At 37.2% G+C, this 16892-nt stretch overlaps 1 protein-coding gene across 2 annotated transcripts in view; it reads left to right on the plus strand.

Moving 5' to 3' along the window:
* vax2 (ventral anterior homeobox 2) overlaps positions 1-16892 on the plus strand; it is a 31510-nt gene that overhangs the window by 6598 nt on the left and 8020 nt on the right. For both annotated transcript variants that reach the window (XM_035994153.1, XM_031289950.2), the window contains one exon: positions 409-596. In XM_035994153.1, coding sequence (XP_035850046.1) covers positions 409-596 — 188 coding nt within the window. The remainder of the gene's footprint in view (positions 1-408; positions 597-16892) is intronic.

Raw genomic sequence — 16892 nt, forward strand, 5'->3', positions numbered from 1 at the left:
TTTACCACACGTGTGTACATACATGTTAATGACAATAGGGCTTTTTTTCACATAGCACAGACGTGTTATTAACACTCCCTTGTGTTAAAAATAACACGCATGTACGTTTATCTCAAAGACGCGCATCCATCAGTTTTATTTCTCTTTAAAGCCGTTAGCCTGTAGCCAGACTCAGAAATACTACATCGGTTTGGCACCGCGCAGGCCTATAGATTCACTCCAGTCTTAAAGAAAGGTGTTTATCTGTTGTTTTTTTAGCCCAAAACTACTGAAAACATGATTCCATTTGTATTTTATAATAATAGTCTCAGTTGAGTGCATACGTCCGCTGAACACATAGGCTACGTAAAGTAGTAAGTAACCTTCAAAATTGTCCTGAGACGTTAGTTGTGTTTTTATTCTGAACAGACGCCAAAGGCACCATCCGGGAGATCGTCCTGCCGAAGGGCCTCGACCTGGACCGACCCAAGCGCACGCGGACCTCCTTCACGGCAGAACAGCTGTACCGGCTCGAGCTCGAGTTTCAGCGGTGCCAGTACGTCGTGGGCCGCGAGCGCACCGAGCTCGCGAGGCAGCTCAATCTCTCCGAAACACAGGTAAGAGGAAGTGTTGTCTCAAGTAGGGAAATACTTGGCGAAAGGCGGTGCTATCAATCCATTTTAAGAATAAAAACAATCAAAAACAGATGCTCTGATAAACACCTTAAAGTAAGTAAATTATACGATTTTTTTCCCCCGCAGTAGCCTAGCCACCGGTTGCTAAGACCTTATAGTCTATAGGATATTTTAATAATAAAGTATTGTTTTCTTATTTCTTGGTCAATGATTTAGGTCATTTCGATTTACATTACCCTAATATTTTAAATGAAATGGTTACAGGTGTGTTTGGGGCCTTTAATTGTCTCCTGGCCAATCAGAGGGGAGGGGTAGAAAAGCCGCCACGCCCAAAACACTGCTCAGCTGGCTTGTTAAATGGACACATCCGGTGGGCCAAACATCCCACAAGAGGGGCACGGTTTTTAATTCAGATTATACTCCGCACAAACACACAAAATGTCACCCATAAATAAGCCCCATGGGTTTGTACACGCGCCAATAAAGGCCTTAAATGTGCATGCAGCCTATATGGCCATACGGCTCTATAGCCTCACATTTGCACTATTAGTCTGTGTATTATGTAGGTGACGTCTACTAATTTAACCAAGGTCCAAAAAATCTGTCCACATTTACATAAAACAATGAGTAATTAATAATTGCGAACAATCCTGCATGTGTGTGGCAGAAGGGTATAGGCATGTATGTCTACATCTGATTTTGGTCCTGCAAAAATACGCCAGAAAAAAAACCCCGAAAAGACGAAAAAAAAAAAAATACTTTTACTCATCATTGGTTGTAGCTAGGCCTACTTCAATTAAAAATATAAATAGATGTCTCTTTGCTACCAGTGCAGCATCAACAGTGAGTAGGCCTATACGACGTTTTCTTGTGCAGCTGTGTGTGTAGGCTATGTGTAATGTAAAAAAACTGTAAAGTTCAGTTTCCCCGTGTTGCTGCCCGGTATATCGGCCTGTCTATGCATCCGAGCTCCTCTGAACACTACTACTACTAACTCACAGTTCAGCTCACAGACCCCGCGCGCTTCATTCAAATCTTCCTGCAGCGCCACGAGCCCAACCCCTCCGTGTTTATTATGTGCGTCATCACTACACACACATACACAGCATAGATAGCCTATAGCCTACAACACTGCAACACCGCATGTTTTAGCTGTGATTTTCTATCTCGTAGACTCATGCGGGAATAATGCACTGAACAGCAGTTTTTTTTTAATATACTTGGTTATTTTAAAATATACAAATCATAAAAGAATATTTCTGCACAAACAATTGAAGCGCATTGTTTTCCCATCTTGACGATCAACATGGCCTACGCTAAATGGAATTTAGTTAACACACAGTAATGTGATTATTGTATTGGTGATATATCTTGTAAATGTCAGATTATCTTTTGAGAAAAGCATAAATCTTGCGAATGTTATCCAATTTATGTAGCCTATAGGCTATTTTACCCAATGTGGGCCTATGAAGGACTGCCCCTGAACACTTGGAGTGTTTTTTTTTTCGACTGAAACACTTTTTTAACAACAGTGCACTTACTATTGGTGCCGTGCTATAGTCTCCAAATACAGATCGAAGTATACACATAGGCTAAGTAAATAACCAACATGTCAATACTATGTAGACAACACCTATCACAAAATGGCCGTTATGGGTTACTGTTTACAATAAGATGGTGCTAGTTTTAAAATGAAAACCTCGAAAATAAATCCACGAAATAAAATTAAAGTATAGGTAAAATTGAGCCAATTTATTTTGATTTCAACAATATGTAGGCTGCACGTCAACGCAAGGAGGCTGGTTTGGAGGTACTTTGAGCATTTCAGACTTAAATCACCTCTTGTGTAAAAACACTTGCTGCAGTAGCTTTACGCATCATCACAGTGGAGTACACCAACATTTAACTCTAACCACAAAAAAACCGCACTCAAACATAGGTGTGTGTGTGTGTGTGTGTGTGTGTGTGTGTGTGTGTGTGTGTGTGTGTGTGTGTGTGTGTGTGTGTGTGTGTGTGTGTGTGTGTGTGTGTGTGTGTGGTTTTGGGAACAGAGCAACCACTGTGTCCCTCATTAGTGCTGACACTAGGGGTGTTAATGGGAGGGCCTCAGCTTCCTCCTGCTGCTGTGGAGACGCTGGGCAGCAGCGGATTGGCTGAATGAAAAGTGCCTGACCTTCAAGTTAGAGCAAAATGTAAATAATGAAAGTGTCCTCAGTAAGGGCGTGAAACATCGTACTGAATTGTCTTAATGCGCTATTGAAGCAGTTTTTACGCGTGATTGAAAGGCTTTTAGTTGGCATTAGTGGACATTTCTTGTCATTATTATGTTCTTTTTATATTTTTTAGCAAATGCAACATTCAAGGCTAATCACGCAAAATCATAAAAGGAAAGATTGAAGCTCTCCAAGTTTTAGGTCCTTTTCAAGCGAGTTGTTCGCACAGTTTTGTTGTTTTCAGGTGACCGTGTTTGTTGGTGTTTTTTAGTTCGCTACTCAAGGTTTTTCCAGGTTTTCCTGCAAGTAATTTGATTTTCATGTTCAAAGTACTGGCCACTAAAGCAGCTCCATTATAGCAAAGCGCGTTTCTTCTATCTATCTATCTATCTATCTATCTATCTATCTAGCTATCTATCTATCTAGCTATCTATCTAGCTATCTATCTATTTTGTTCTACTTATTTTAGGCTATTTAGGTTGTGCATCTATCTATTCAACGTGTTGATCTATTAACAAAGCATTTACTGTTTTCTAAGCTTTCTGTTTTGTAATATTTCTATAAATATAAGCTCCTGTAGGCATTTCGCTACTGTTTCCCAGGTTTTAAAAGTGAGATGGTTTCCGTTGGTAGTTGAAAAACTTTTTTTTCTGCAATTCGTTGGGTTTAAAGCTTTGCAAAAGAGACTGAATGCTTTTTTTTTTTTCAAAGCCACAAAAGGCATTGGAACCTGGAATAACTTGGAATAAGCTTCGTGTTTAGATACAAGGTCGAGTTTTTGGGGCTTTTTTCCAGCACAATTCTGATTTAAGATTTTTGAATTGCAATCGAAATATTAATTTGAAACTTGTAGAAATTATGAGAATTTGGTTTCGGTTAAACTTTACATCAGCTGTTTCGTTGGCATTTAATAACTGTGGCATCCTTCCAAATTTTGTTGTTTATCATTGTGCCAAACCCCCAACTCTCGTACCCAACACAGCATGGAACCTTACACTTGAATTTGAACCCACAAATCTGACAAACAATAAATATTATCACTTGTTATTAAATCAACAAGTGAAATCAATTTCTCTTTTGCTCTCAGAACCATTAGCAACCAAAACATGATCAAAGCATGATCTCCCATCTCTTTATAAAGTTTATATATATATATATAAAAATATATATATAAATAAATAAATAAATAAATAAATAAATAAATAAATAAATATATATATATATATATATATATATATATATATATATATATATATAAATAAATAAATAAATAAATAAATGTGACAGGCCTCTTTATCTGTGACTGAAACACACATAATGATTATAGTAATATGGGAGGTTAGATCGTTAAGTGTTTTTTAACAATGTTTGGGGATTTGGTCATTGACCCATGATGTAACTCCAATTAGTGTGGTCAGGTATTCAAACTGATCACGCAATGAGGCAGCAGATTGGAAACACACACACACACACACACACACACACACACACACACACACACACACACACACACACACACACACACACACACACACACACACACACATAGAAATGCATGAACTTATAAATAATTAGATGAATGTGTCTCGCCAAGACGCACAGAACTTGGTTTAGGCTAAACATAAACCTGAATGACAGGCCTATTTTTAAATTGTGGCTGTCTGGCGAGTTTGACGCAACTTTTGTGGTATTTTCGTCTTAGAAAGGACAAAAACAGTGACTTTTCTTTTGGAAGCACTGAAACACTGAACAACTTTTATCTTGATGAAGACTCAGTCAGCAAAGAGCCCAGCGTTAAATAAACAGGACAAATAAGAATAAATGTTAGAATACAGGTTAATAAAAGCTTAGCCTGTACAAAATAATTACTGACAAATATATTAATGTTATTAATGTTTGTGTTAGTTCTGAAGCAAGTCACGAACGATAAGCAGTAGATCGGTTGTTTTCCAGACCAGCAGCAGTGCCTCTTATAGCTGTAGGCAATAGAATAGAGAGAATACAGAATAAAATACAGAATAAAAAGAATATATATATATATATATATATATATATATATATATATATATATATATATATATATATATATATATATATATATATATTATATATATATATATATATATATATATATATATATATTTATTCTTTTTATTCTGTTTCTTTTGCCTTTACAAGGGTACTGTCATTTTATTTGTGTACCACTGAGGGTGAGTTGTGGAAAATTCCGTTGGACAGCTGCTGTCCATGACAATAAAACGTCTTCTATTCTATTCTATTCTATTCTATTCTATAGCCTACAGCTATAAGAGGCACTGCTGTTGGTCTGGAAAACAACCGATCTACTGCTTATCGTTCGTGACTTGCTTCAGAACTAACACAAACATTAATAACATTAATATATTTGTCAGTAATTATTTAAATTACTCTAGCCTGCAGTTTCAGTTCCATCCCCCAAAATTGATGCATAGCCTGAACCGCGCAGAGTTCATATATCCAACATTAATGTCGTCGATCAAACGCAAATAATTCCACCTTTGAGCCTTAAATGCGTGGAAACACGTGCAACTTATTTTTGAGCTGCAGCATCGTGAGAGGAAACCGACAACTCTTGTGCGTTCAGTAATCACAATGCGGTAACGCGTTACTAAGTAATCCGTTACTAACTCGGAGCTCTGCCTTCATCCCGACAGGTGGCTCCCCGATAAAGGGTAACAGCAGGACACACACACACACACACACACACACACACACACACACACACACACACACACAGATCAGTTTGCTCATGGATGGTCACAGATTATACAGGTGGATGCTTCACTTATTGTGAAGGTATGTTTCCTGCACATGGAGGAAGATCATTCATATTATAGGACTTAGAAAACTTGTGTAAAACTGTAAATGACCACAGAGAATGCGTTAACTGTTGTTTTCCCTGTTTATTTCTGTGTAAAGAGCAGCTTAAAACAACAAAATCTAATGCACCTTTTCATCTCAAACTTATTTTTGGCACTTTAGGTGTACCTCTTAGTTATTAGATGAACAATTTGGAGGCAATTACTCCTGTTTCTTGTACATTTACCTGACAACCACTGACTAATAATGTGTCAAACCTCTCCTTTTTTTTTTGCACAAAAACTTTCACAGTCTTGGACGTGTCCTGCCTGTTCTCATGTGACATCAGGAGATTTTAGGACACATGCTGTGTGGTCACTTTAAGCTCTTCCACAGTCCTCCTGAGTTGAGTGCAGCTGATGTATACGCTGCCAGACTATCAGTCTATTGTTGTTTGCAGCCCTTCCATGGAGAAGCTATGGGTTTAATGGTCCCTGGGCTGTGTTAAACTGTTTTTTAATCCTGCAGGAAATGGGAGCGAGCTCAGTGATGGAATCATGTTTAATCTTTAATGTAAAGCTGGGTGAACAATGCACAGATGTGAGCAAATATTTGCATTTGTTGCCTTTTTTTTTGTTTATGTCCGAGGACACAATTAAAATGAATATTGATTTGATGTATTTCTGCTTTAAAGCTGATGTCTGGTCGGGATGAAACTTAGGAAGGAACTGTTAAAATTTGTTTTAAAATGTTACAAATGCCTTGCACTTAATATTTAGCTGTAACAAATTTAAGGTTCTAAAATATAATTCAATTTAACAATTTCATTCCATTTAATTCACTATTTAACCCTAACCCCCAAAACACCAAAATTCTTATCATTTTGTCATTTAAAAAATTATGCTATTGCGATGGGTGGAGGCAGGTTTTTTATTTTTTTTCTATGATATAGCTACCTACTGTACCTACTGCTAAACAGTGGATTAATTATGAAATGTACACCACTTTGCAGGAAGTTAAAAGAATTCAGGATGTAAAAATGTAAGTGCATAAATACTTTGTAATTTCTGGAGACATTTATTCAACATTATCAAATAGGTGTGATTCCTAAGCTTACAGGACATTTGTTATTTAAAATTAGCTAACAAGGTGATGAATTCCCCTTTTAAAAAGTATTAGTGACTTTAATGTGCATAAATAATAAGAATGATTGAAATATAACAATGTGCAACGCAATATAATGTAAACAAACACATTCACAAAGTGTATCAACTTGTATTTACTGTACATCCTGACCCTAATTTGTAAGAGGTGTGTGTGTGTGTGTGTGTGTGTGTGTGTGTGTGTGGAACAACATCCGATTTTCTAGGGTCCACGCATTCGACATACACTCTGGTTAATTTCAGTGTCTGAAACTTCAACTTTCTGATTAAATAACGAGTAAACTAAAATGACGTAGCCTACCTGCTGTTAAAATAGAGATATGTACATTTCATAGGTCTCTGTTTAGACACATTGCTATGATTTCATTGGCTCACGCTCAAAGAGAGTGTAGGAAGGCCAGAAGGCACACATTCTGGCAGCAAAAGCAAAGACGAGAAACTTTTTTTAATAAGAAGGCATTCATTATATGAATGTTGTTAGTGTATCAGAAAGTATACAGCCACTTCAGCAGCAGACCTTTATTTATTTACCCGCTGAAAAACACATTTTTAGGTAGTGTGCTTGATATGATTTAAAACCAGTAGCTGACCTCCGACAGGTATGCAAGTCATTTGAGATCAGTGTCGCACTTCCTCTCAAGTTCTGCCTGCTGTCTTTTCTCTCACACAGATAACTCTTTGATACCAAACAGCCTCAGGAAGAGTTTAGTGACGGCTGTGAAAACTTATAAATGACGTTGCTGTCTTGTATTGTTTATCCTTAAACCACAGAGGGAAGTTAGAGGTCAGGGATGGCCACAGATCAGGACCCCTAGAGCTGGTATTGTCCTGCTAGGATTTTTTTTTTTACATGTAAATCATCTTTGAGTATCTTGAAAAGCGATCTATAAATATAATGTATTAGTAGTAGTATTATGAGCACTTGGGCAGGGTGAAGAAGAGAGTCAGGGTGACCCGAAACCTGGTTAATCTAAATTCCCTCTTAAGAAGTTTCACCTGCTTGTGCAACTGGTTTCAATCTATTAATCTAGAAGCATTTGTATGATGTGAATTAAGGAATATATACTTGTTTATTTATTGTTGTAGTGGTATATGGACATAGGAGTACACTCTGGGCTTGAAAACTAAAAGATTTTAGCTTTTTTTTCTTCTCAAAAGACAAAAAAGACTCCGTTTGGTACCACGTACTGTAGGAAATCTGTGTTTTCCTCTGCAGACTGAGGCGAGAGGAGACAAGATGACACGTGTGTTTATGTGTCTATGTACAGTGAATGTCCGCATTGTGTGTATTGTTCTCCATGACGGCCCAGACAGACGGTGTCTGGCCACTTGTCTGGAGCGTAGAGGACCCGGCCATGACGTATAGCTGTGCAGATGTAGCAGAGAGGAGATGGCACAGTACGGGGATTGTCCAAACACTCAGAATAGAGAAAGAGATCGGAAGGGATGCAGACAGATTAACACTTGCTGCTTTGTGCTTTCAGCTAAAATGTTTGGTGTTGTAAAGCAACAAACTCTTTCCTCTTTACTCTGCGGTAACCTGAAGCGAGAGCATAGTACTCAGAATGAGAACTTTTGTCCAACTCGCTGATGGTCAGGAAGAAACCTGCGAGGCTCTGATTATCTAATCAGCTGATTAGATAATCAGAAGGACATAATAGCAATTAAGTCTGTATTTGCCTCTGTCCTTAATCACTCTCTCTCAGATTGAATTTACTTGTTTAATCAGTGTGTGTGTGTGTGTGTGTGTGTGTGTGTGTGTGTGTGTGTGTGTGTGTGTGTGTGTGGCAGAGGATGGTGTAATTTTTTCAAACATATGGAGGACCATGTAATCCTTAAACTGATGATAAAACAGGAAAATCAGCAAAATTGGATACAAGAGGTTTTCACTTTTTTACACACACCGTCCAGTGAAGAGGGACGTATAATCCTTACCATGTGTTTAACAAAGCAGCATACGCACAAAAACATTGACCTAAAAGTAGTTGTTATTCATCCAAAAAAATGAATGAATGAATGAATGAATGAATGAATGAATGATGAAAGTATTTTCGGCAAAGCGTACTTAACATGTCAAAAGTTAAAGTACTCATTATGTAGAATGGCAAATGCATGAAAACTGACACAGGCGCCTTTAAAATGAACATATCTTTAGTCACATAAATATTATTATAGAGCAGTTGTAGGTGTAAAAATGTTTGTCTCATTATTTATACACACAAATACAGCAGAAAAATGTAAGAAATAAAACCGTTATACAGCATTTCTTTCTCAGCTTGTCTCTCCATGATATATAAATAAAGTTATGTTACTGTAAATAAAACATGTTCAGTGTATTCACAGATGAATAGATGTGACTCCGGACAATAGCTACTTTACAGTATATACTATTGGGTAGTGAAGGTGCTTTTTTGTTTTGATTTAATCTCGATATTGTTTTTATTTAGATAGCATTTATTTTGCAATAACTATAATTGTCAGATAAGTAAAGCGTGTAATAATTTCCACTGAAATGCAGCGGCGTATAAATAAGTATAAAGAAACAGAAACAGAAATACTTTACTTGAGTAAATGTATTTGGTTACTTTTGACCACTGCCAAAATCATGAATTACAAACCCTCCATCCTTATACCCTTTAGTTCAGGTAACGGGGGAAAAAACGATAGAAAAGTCAGAAACAGCAACAGAGGATTGATCGCTCTTCCATAACAGATGAATATGCAATAGATGTCGTGTGTACAGACATTAAATATAGGGATAAGAGTCCCCAAAAATGAGGCAGCTGAATTGTGAAACCCGTCCTTGGTTTTTTGAATCTCTGTCTGGCTTTTGCCAGCTGTGACAACAAAATCAAATATGATTTCCTAAAAGAACAAAAAAAAGCCATAATGACGAAGGTGATTCGAGTGACTGCGGGGTGACATACAAGACAAGTCATGGACCACATTCAAACCCCTGCTGATTTCTTTGCTGAATGAGTGTAGTACATCTCTAACATTACAGTATGAGAAAGCAGGAGGTAAAGGCTGTTATCTAAACCTGGTGGGGTTCACTCAGGCGTGTGTGTGTGTGTGTGTGTGTGGGGGGGGGAGGGGGGGTGGTGAGTGGACGTAGGACAGGAGGGGAGGGGTGGAGGGCGAGAGAAAGAGAGGCGGACTTTATAACAGTCCCAAGTGCTTTTGTGCTAAGGAGGATTAGGCAGCCATATCTACCAGCGATTCTATAAGACGGGGTTAACCCCTGGCTGAACCTGGCTGGACAATGTGCTGCAGTGATGGCGGACCAGATCGGAGTTATTAGGTGATGGAGGGGGGCTTCGAGGTTTAGGGGTCAGGTAAAATGTAATGATGGTGGTGATATTGGCACAGATTTGAGGGGTGTAAGCGTTATTTGAGGCAGGTTGAAAGTACAATATGATGTTTGGTTGATGAAGGAGAGGAAGAAGGGAAGGGTGGAGGTGAGGATGGGACAAAATTGTAATTGTATGTGGAGTTGTGTACTGTATGTTTTTTGTTTTTGCACTTATGTCCTTTATGTTCCTGCTGTTGTATGTGCCGTGCTTTCACAGCCATTCCACCTGTACTGAAATTGATTCAAACAGCCTGGCCGTGTGGTAATAAAAGAAACTTGATCTTGAGAGCAGTCAGTGTGTGGATGCTAGACGTGTTTGTGAAAAAATTACTTGAAGAGCAGAACCAGGCTGTTATAGCTCACATGAAGTGACCGTTTGTAATCTTTGATTTTGTAATCCTAATGCTGTTAGATTTAAAAAACAAAATTTGTACAGTTTCAGCACATAAATTGTCTAAATGCCGCTTTAAAACCAACTCTACAATGCCAGAGATATAATAGTAAATACCACTTTATTCCTTCAAAATCCCAGAGACAATACTGAGGACATGTCCTCAGCAACCTTAATGGCAGCCACATCCTTGTTTACATGGCTATATGGTTTAAAACAGAACTTCCATATTCTTCACAATAAAAGCATGTTACACAAATTATCGAATGGCACGATAAAAAAAACAAGAACGAACAAATCAGACATAATGCTTAAGAAAAAAAACATCAGTTAAGAAAAGTTTGAGAAGTTTTTAAGATGTCAGCTGAATTGGAGGTTAGTTAGTTAATTAGTTAGTTTATTTTGAACATGTTAAAAAAAAATAATAAAATTAAAATATAAAAGATAAATAAGAGCATGTACATTTCAGCACAATCTTCCAAAATGATTGTAAGTGATTTAAATAAGAAATTCCCATGTTAAAAAAAGAGTAGGAAGAAGTTAAAAAAAACTGTTCTGGTCCTACCCCCTTTTTCTATTTATATACTTTAGTTAAATACAAAAAATTTGATGCTTCACTTTTTATACATGTTTACATACACATACATGTACCATATATCTACCTACCTACACGCACATATACACATGCATACACATAGACACACATGCATACATACATGCATACACACATTTACAATTTTTTTAAATTTCTGTTTCGTTTTCTTCTATCTACATCAAACCGAATAGTAACCCATCCAAACTACACATAGTATATAAGCCCAGGAACCATACAGTCAGTATACAATACTATCACCTCCAGTCCTTTTCGTATACATTCACTATATTCATTTAAAATAGTCTCTTAAAATTGCTCACTGTTGTTCATCTCGTCACTGCAGCTGTTCCATGAATTAACTCATTTGGTTGTGGTGCAGTGATATTTAGCATTTGTTCTTATAAGTTTCTTTTGAAATACAAAAGGTCCTTTTAAGTGATGTTTGCTCTCTCTCATTTGAAACAACCCTTGGATACTGTTCAATAGCTGTTGATTATTTACTTTGTACATGATTTGTGCAGTTTTAAAGTCAACAATATCTTTAAATTTCAATTCAATTCAATTGTATTTATAGTATCAAATCATAACAAGTTATCTCAATACACTTTACAGACAGAGTAGGTCTAGACCACACTCTATAATTTACAAAGACCCAACAATTCCAGTAAAAAAACCACTGTATCCAAGAGTTGTTCCAGATTCCCCCCAGAACAGATTAAATTAGTGTAATCAGCAAATAAAATGGTTTTCAGTGTTCAGAGGTAAACTACTTCAAAGTTTAGTGGGACATGAGACTTGAGAGACTTTAGCGATCATATAGTTAAATAACCCAGGAAATGTTGTGACTTTGAACCAAATTTAGCTTGAGATAGACACTTGTTTTAGTGCACTTTTACACAACTTGAAGTCTGCATCCCGATTTGTATGTTTACCTAAATAATTCTTTGAATAGTCTCTTAAATTCCTTAAATATTTGTCTGTTTTTTAACAAGTTGAAAAAGATATTTTTAATGTATGCTTTCAACATAGTTAGACAAATGTTAGATGACTTGTTTTTTCAGGTTGTCCCAAATGACAACAGATGTGTTTATTATTGTAAATGGTCTCTCACAAATGAAAGGTCAACATGCCTATTTTTCTTGAATCACTGGTCCGTCAAATGGCTCTACTCACCTGAAAAGTTAAAGTTAAATTCACCGAAACAGTCGCCAGTTTTCATTAAAAAAAAAGGCAATCATTTTAATTGTAAATAATTTGTACTGGCCTCATTAAAATAATATGCAAGAGTTTTGAAAAAAGACTGATGTGTTGATCCATCACACACAATTGAGTAAGTCATTGGTTCAGCCCATTACTTTTTGGTTCCTTCAATAATGGTGACCACTGGTCCGTCATACAGTGCCATTGGTGCATTACATTACATATAGTTAGTATCCACTGGTCTGTTACATGCAGTTGAATGGCGGCAGGTCTGCCTGGTACAATCTCCATGGAAAAGAGTTTTCATTGTGTGCTGCGGCTCATCACATGCCTGGGATCAGGGGGTCTGAGCAGGGTCACAGTGGGGGCCACAGAAAGTGTGAAAGACTGTCACCAAGTGTCCTTCTTAAAGACTTTACCGTCACAATCACTCTGCTGCATTATCAGCATTATACAACTGGGCAGCAGAGTGTTATATCACATTAGATGTTTAGTTAATGTTCCCCATCGTCGTAGCTTAGATCAGTTCAGCTTTATTGCATCGCAGTAAAGTGATTAAAAACAGATATAAGTATACAATATATCTGTATATATATGACAGAATTATAAAAACATCTAAACAAACAAATATCGTCTTTATTCCAACTTGGCTCATGTTGGGGCAGAGCTTAGCTGATTTATTGTATGGACAAATATGGATGCCCAGTTGATCTGTAAACTAGGTCTTGATCTGGCTTAACCTTTCTAACTCTAGCCTAGTTTGTGCCGCTCCCTTTGCAGCTGTCTGGATTCACAGCGCAGGCCTCTGATTGTCTGACCTTTGCCCGACTGGCCTGTGTATTTATGCATGCCAGTCTGATCATCTCTCCCTGACCTTGAATATGCATCGCCCTGCATACATTTACCCCCATGCTCTTATTTTGATCTCCTACCTTGTGTCTTGTTGTCCTCATCCTTCATCTAGTCCGGTGACGTCCCACCTCTCTCTGATTTTGTCTTCTTGCTTTACTGCTGCTGCTTCTTGCTTTCTGTATTTGACAGATTTCCACTTGAACTCAATCAGATAAGATAGGCAGTTTCACCTGACAGTAAGTGTAGAAGTGTGAGGTTTTAGATGCGTGTCTCCAATTACACAGCGAGGTACCCTAATTGTTAATGATTTAAAACATTTGTTTTTACATTTTGAATGTTGTAAATGATTTTGTCATTTCTTAACACTAACACAAATTGACATATACTCACAAGCAGAACTCATACCTTTACCTGGAATTATCAGCTTACAATTAGGTGTAATTTGGGAAGTAAACTTTATTTTCATAGTCAGCACAGTTACAAAGTGCTTATCATGCTCAAACATTCATACAATATGATACAATAAAACAAAACCATTACTGGGAATGGTTATACATGGAGAATTAAAACAAAATGAAATATAAAAGATATATTTTTTAAATATACCACCAGTACAAGTAGTTTTTTTTTTTTTTTAATGTGGCAGCTAGACTAATAATAAAAGGGAAATTGTTCCTCTGTAGCAGCTAAAACATGATTTGTCTTAAGCCTGGATCACAGAACTTGGTGAAGGACATGAAGCCAAACCATGGAGGGCTTTAAAAGTAACCAATAAGTCTTAATTTTAATTCTAACATCATAGTACATCAAATTGATTACCCACATTCTAAAACATTTAAATGATCTTCCTGCTCTCCTCTTGTGAATAATACTGTACACATATTTAAACCACTCTTTACACATATATTCTTAATGTTATGCTGACACAATTTCTCTGTCTTGAACTGATTTAAAAAAAAAAAAACAAAAAAAAAAACTTTTCATTAAGATTTCACACAATTCACACAGAGCGGCACAGACATGTTTAAACAACTATACTGTCATAAAGATGGAAATTGAGAAAAAAGGAAAGAACAAAAATCTTTGTTCACCTTTCCTGCTGCTTTGCAAATCATAAAAATGTTATTTGACCATTATCAGTACACAGTCTTCTCTTTCAGATGCAATTAACATCTAGAAATGAACTCGTTCTTAAATGACAAGGCTGGTGATAATATACATTCTTCAAATTGTCAATTTTTTTTTAAACATTTACACCTTCAGTAGGAATCAATGAGCTCTGTGCTGAGTACCACAGACAGGAAGGGGAGACACCCCAGGCAAAACAATCAGTTTTCAATTTTGAGTTTTTGGGCTATATAGCATGTCTTCTTTCAGACTATTGGGGAAAAAAACATCCAAAATACACATTTACGTGTTTATTTTACTACACTTTGTGTATTTGCACCTGCACATTTCTCCTGTATTCAGCAAAAGTTAGCATTAGATAATGCCTCATTTGGATATTTAAACATAACATTTCAGAAAACTTGTAATACAAAAATATATGTCTTAATGTAAGTAATTAACTGGGGAAGTTTCATGTTGATATCTGTTAGTTAATTTTACCCTATTCACCTGTAATGTCTTGCAAAATGTCTGGAATGTTATAATCCATATCTTTAAAGGCCGTTTTCTCGAAATGTGTTTTTCTCATACTCTGAGCCAGAAATCTCCACTATGGCTGTTGACACCATATTCTGATTTATGCAGTGATAAAATCCCCTCTGTAAAAAACCTTTGACTCTAATATGTCAACAAAATAAATCTTTTTACAATGTTCAGATTTCTCTTCTGGAAATGTATGCAAATTAGCGCATATTTAACAAGATAATGCTTAATTTCCATAATTAAACATAAAATTCCAGAAAACTTGTAATACAAAAGATATTTGTCTTAATGTAAGTAATCAAATGGGGAAGTTTCATGGTGATATCTATTAGTTAATTTGTTTTCCTATTCACTTAAATCGAAATCAAATCAATCAACATTTAACAAAAAGACTGTGAAAAGAGGACAATCACTACTCAAGATTGATCTAAAAACACAATGACATGGATATTAGTCCATACTTCCACCAGATTTGGTTTTGCTACTCTCAGCTCAGTCCTAACCTCCTCACCCGCCCTCTCCCCATGCCCTGGCCTTGCTCCGGTAGGCCCAAGTACCGGGGGGTGCAGAAGGCGAAGCCTGGGCAAATGCAGGTCACGCCAGATCCAGATCTCCCGTTGTAATCTCTGGCCTGGCTCTGAACCCTGGATCCCATTAAAAAGGATTTACATCCAATAGTGTAGATGTACTAAAGGCAGCTTTACTTTCTTCTCTTTTCATAATTTCCCCCCACTAATAAAATCCCTGTAAAACACCAGCAAGCGTTTTTTTTTTTTTTATTTTTTTTTTTTTCATCTTCCACCCAGCTATGAATAGGAGGACTGTGATGGGAACAGAAAACCGAGCCACGCCCACAGTAGATAGAGGAGAGGGATTGGTTGGGAGTTTTATCTGTAGTAAAAGCTTTTAAAGGGATGTGGGTCTTTGGCAGGCGGTGGCACATGAGTAAAATGCAGAGAAAGAGATGAGACAGTGTGTGAGCTAACGAGTAAGAAATATAAAAGCAGCTACAGAGAGATTATTTCTGCTGCATATCCCTCCTTCCCCCCCATCTCCCTTCCTCCATCTCCACTATGCCTCCCTCTGTGCTTGGTTGGGTGTTTATAGTATGTTGTGATATTGGGCTATATATAAATAAAATGGACTTGACAGTAAGACTTGCTGGCGTCAGTATTCCTCTCCGAGCTGGTGGATCCTCTCCAATCCTATTATTTCTACAGTGGTCTGTCTTTCTGTAGAGCTGAAACAATGATCTCACTCACTCCAGCTGCATGTCTAGCTTTTTTCAGAGTGCAGTGATACTATAGTTATCACCAGTCAGCCTGATTAGCTCCGCACAATCAACAGCTACGGTCAGCTTAAAAGTTATGCCACCCAATTAGGTGAGCTCCTTGTCACTCCGGTGTTTTACAAGATAAAATGCTGTCATCTGCACAAAGGTGCTCGGGTAAGACAAGTCTTCAGTTTGATCCAGTCACAGACCTGTAATCACTGTGTGTCTTCTTTATGTGTAGCCACAACGTTTTCCTGCCTGAACAAAGGTTTTTAGTTGCTTAACCACCTTTTAAGTTGATGTGCGATGTGGCAGTTCGATAGAGTTTTTTTTAAGCTTGTTGTTTTGCCAAAGTTTTAGATTTGACTGGCTTGTTTGTCGGCTTGTGTTGTCGGGGCTGGATAAAATTAGGGAATTTCTAAATTGACAAGCCTGTTGAAAAGTGTCAAGCCTTCAGCCTTCACCCAGGTTACTTTGAGCAATTTTTCACAGCTCCAAAGAAAGCACAACTCTACAGGCAGACATTTGAATGGTGTCCTTAAGGTCGCAAAACACCTTAACATTTAGTTTTTTGCAATCAAGATTAAATTCAAGAGAGACTTTCAGCCACAAAAATGTGCACACAGGCAGCATTTCTAAAGGTTTTCTCCTCACAGCTTCTGCAGCACAATCCACGTTTGCTAAAAACCTATAAAAGAGACAAGAAAAGTAGTTTGAAAATGTTATGCAGAGAAATCAATGTTTTGTTGTA

This window comes from Sander lucioperca, chromosome 17 (genome assembly GCF_008315115.2).
Source record: "Sander lucioperca isolate FBNREF2018 chromosome 17, SLUC_FBN_1.2, whole genome shotgun sequence".
Taxonomy (NCBI): Eukaryota; Metazoa; Chordata; class Actinopteri; order Perciformes; family Percidae; genus Sander; species Sander lucioperca.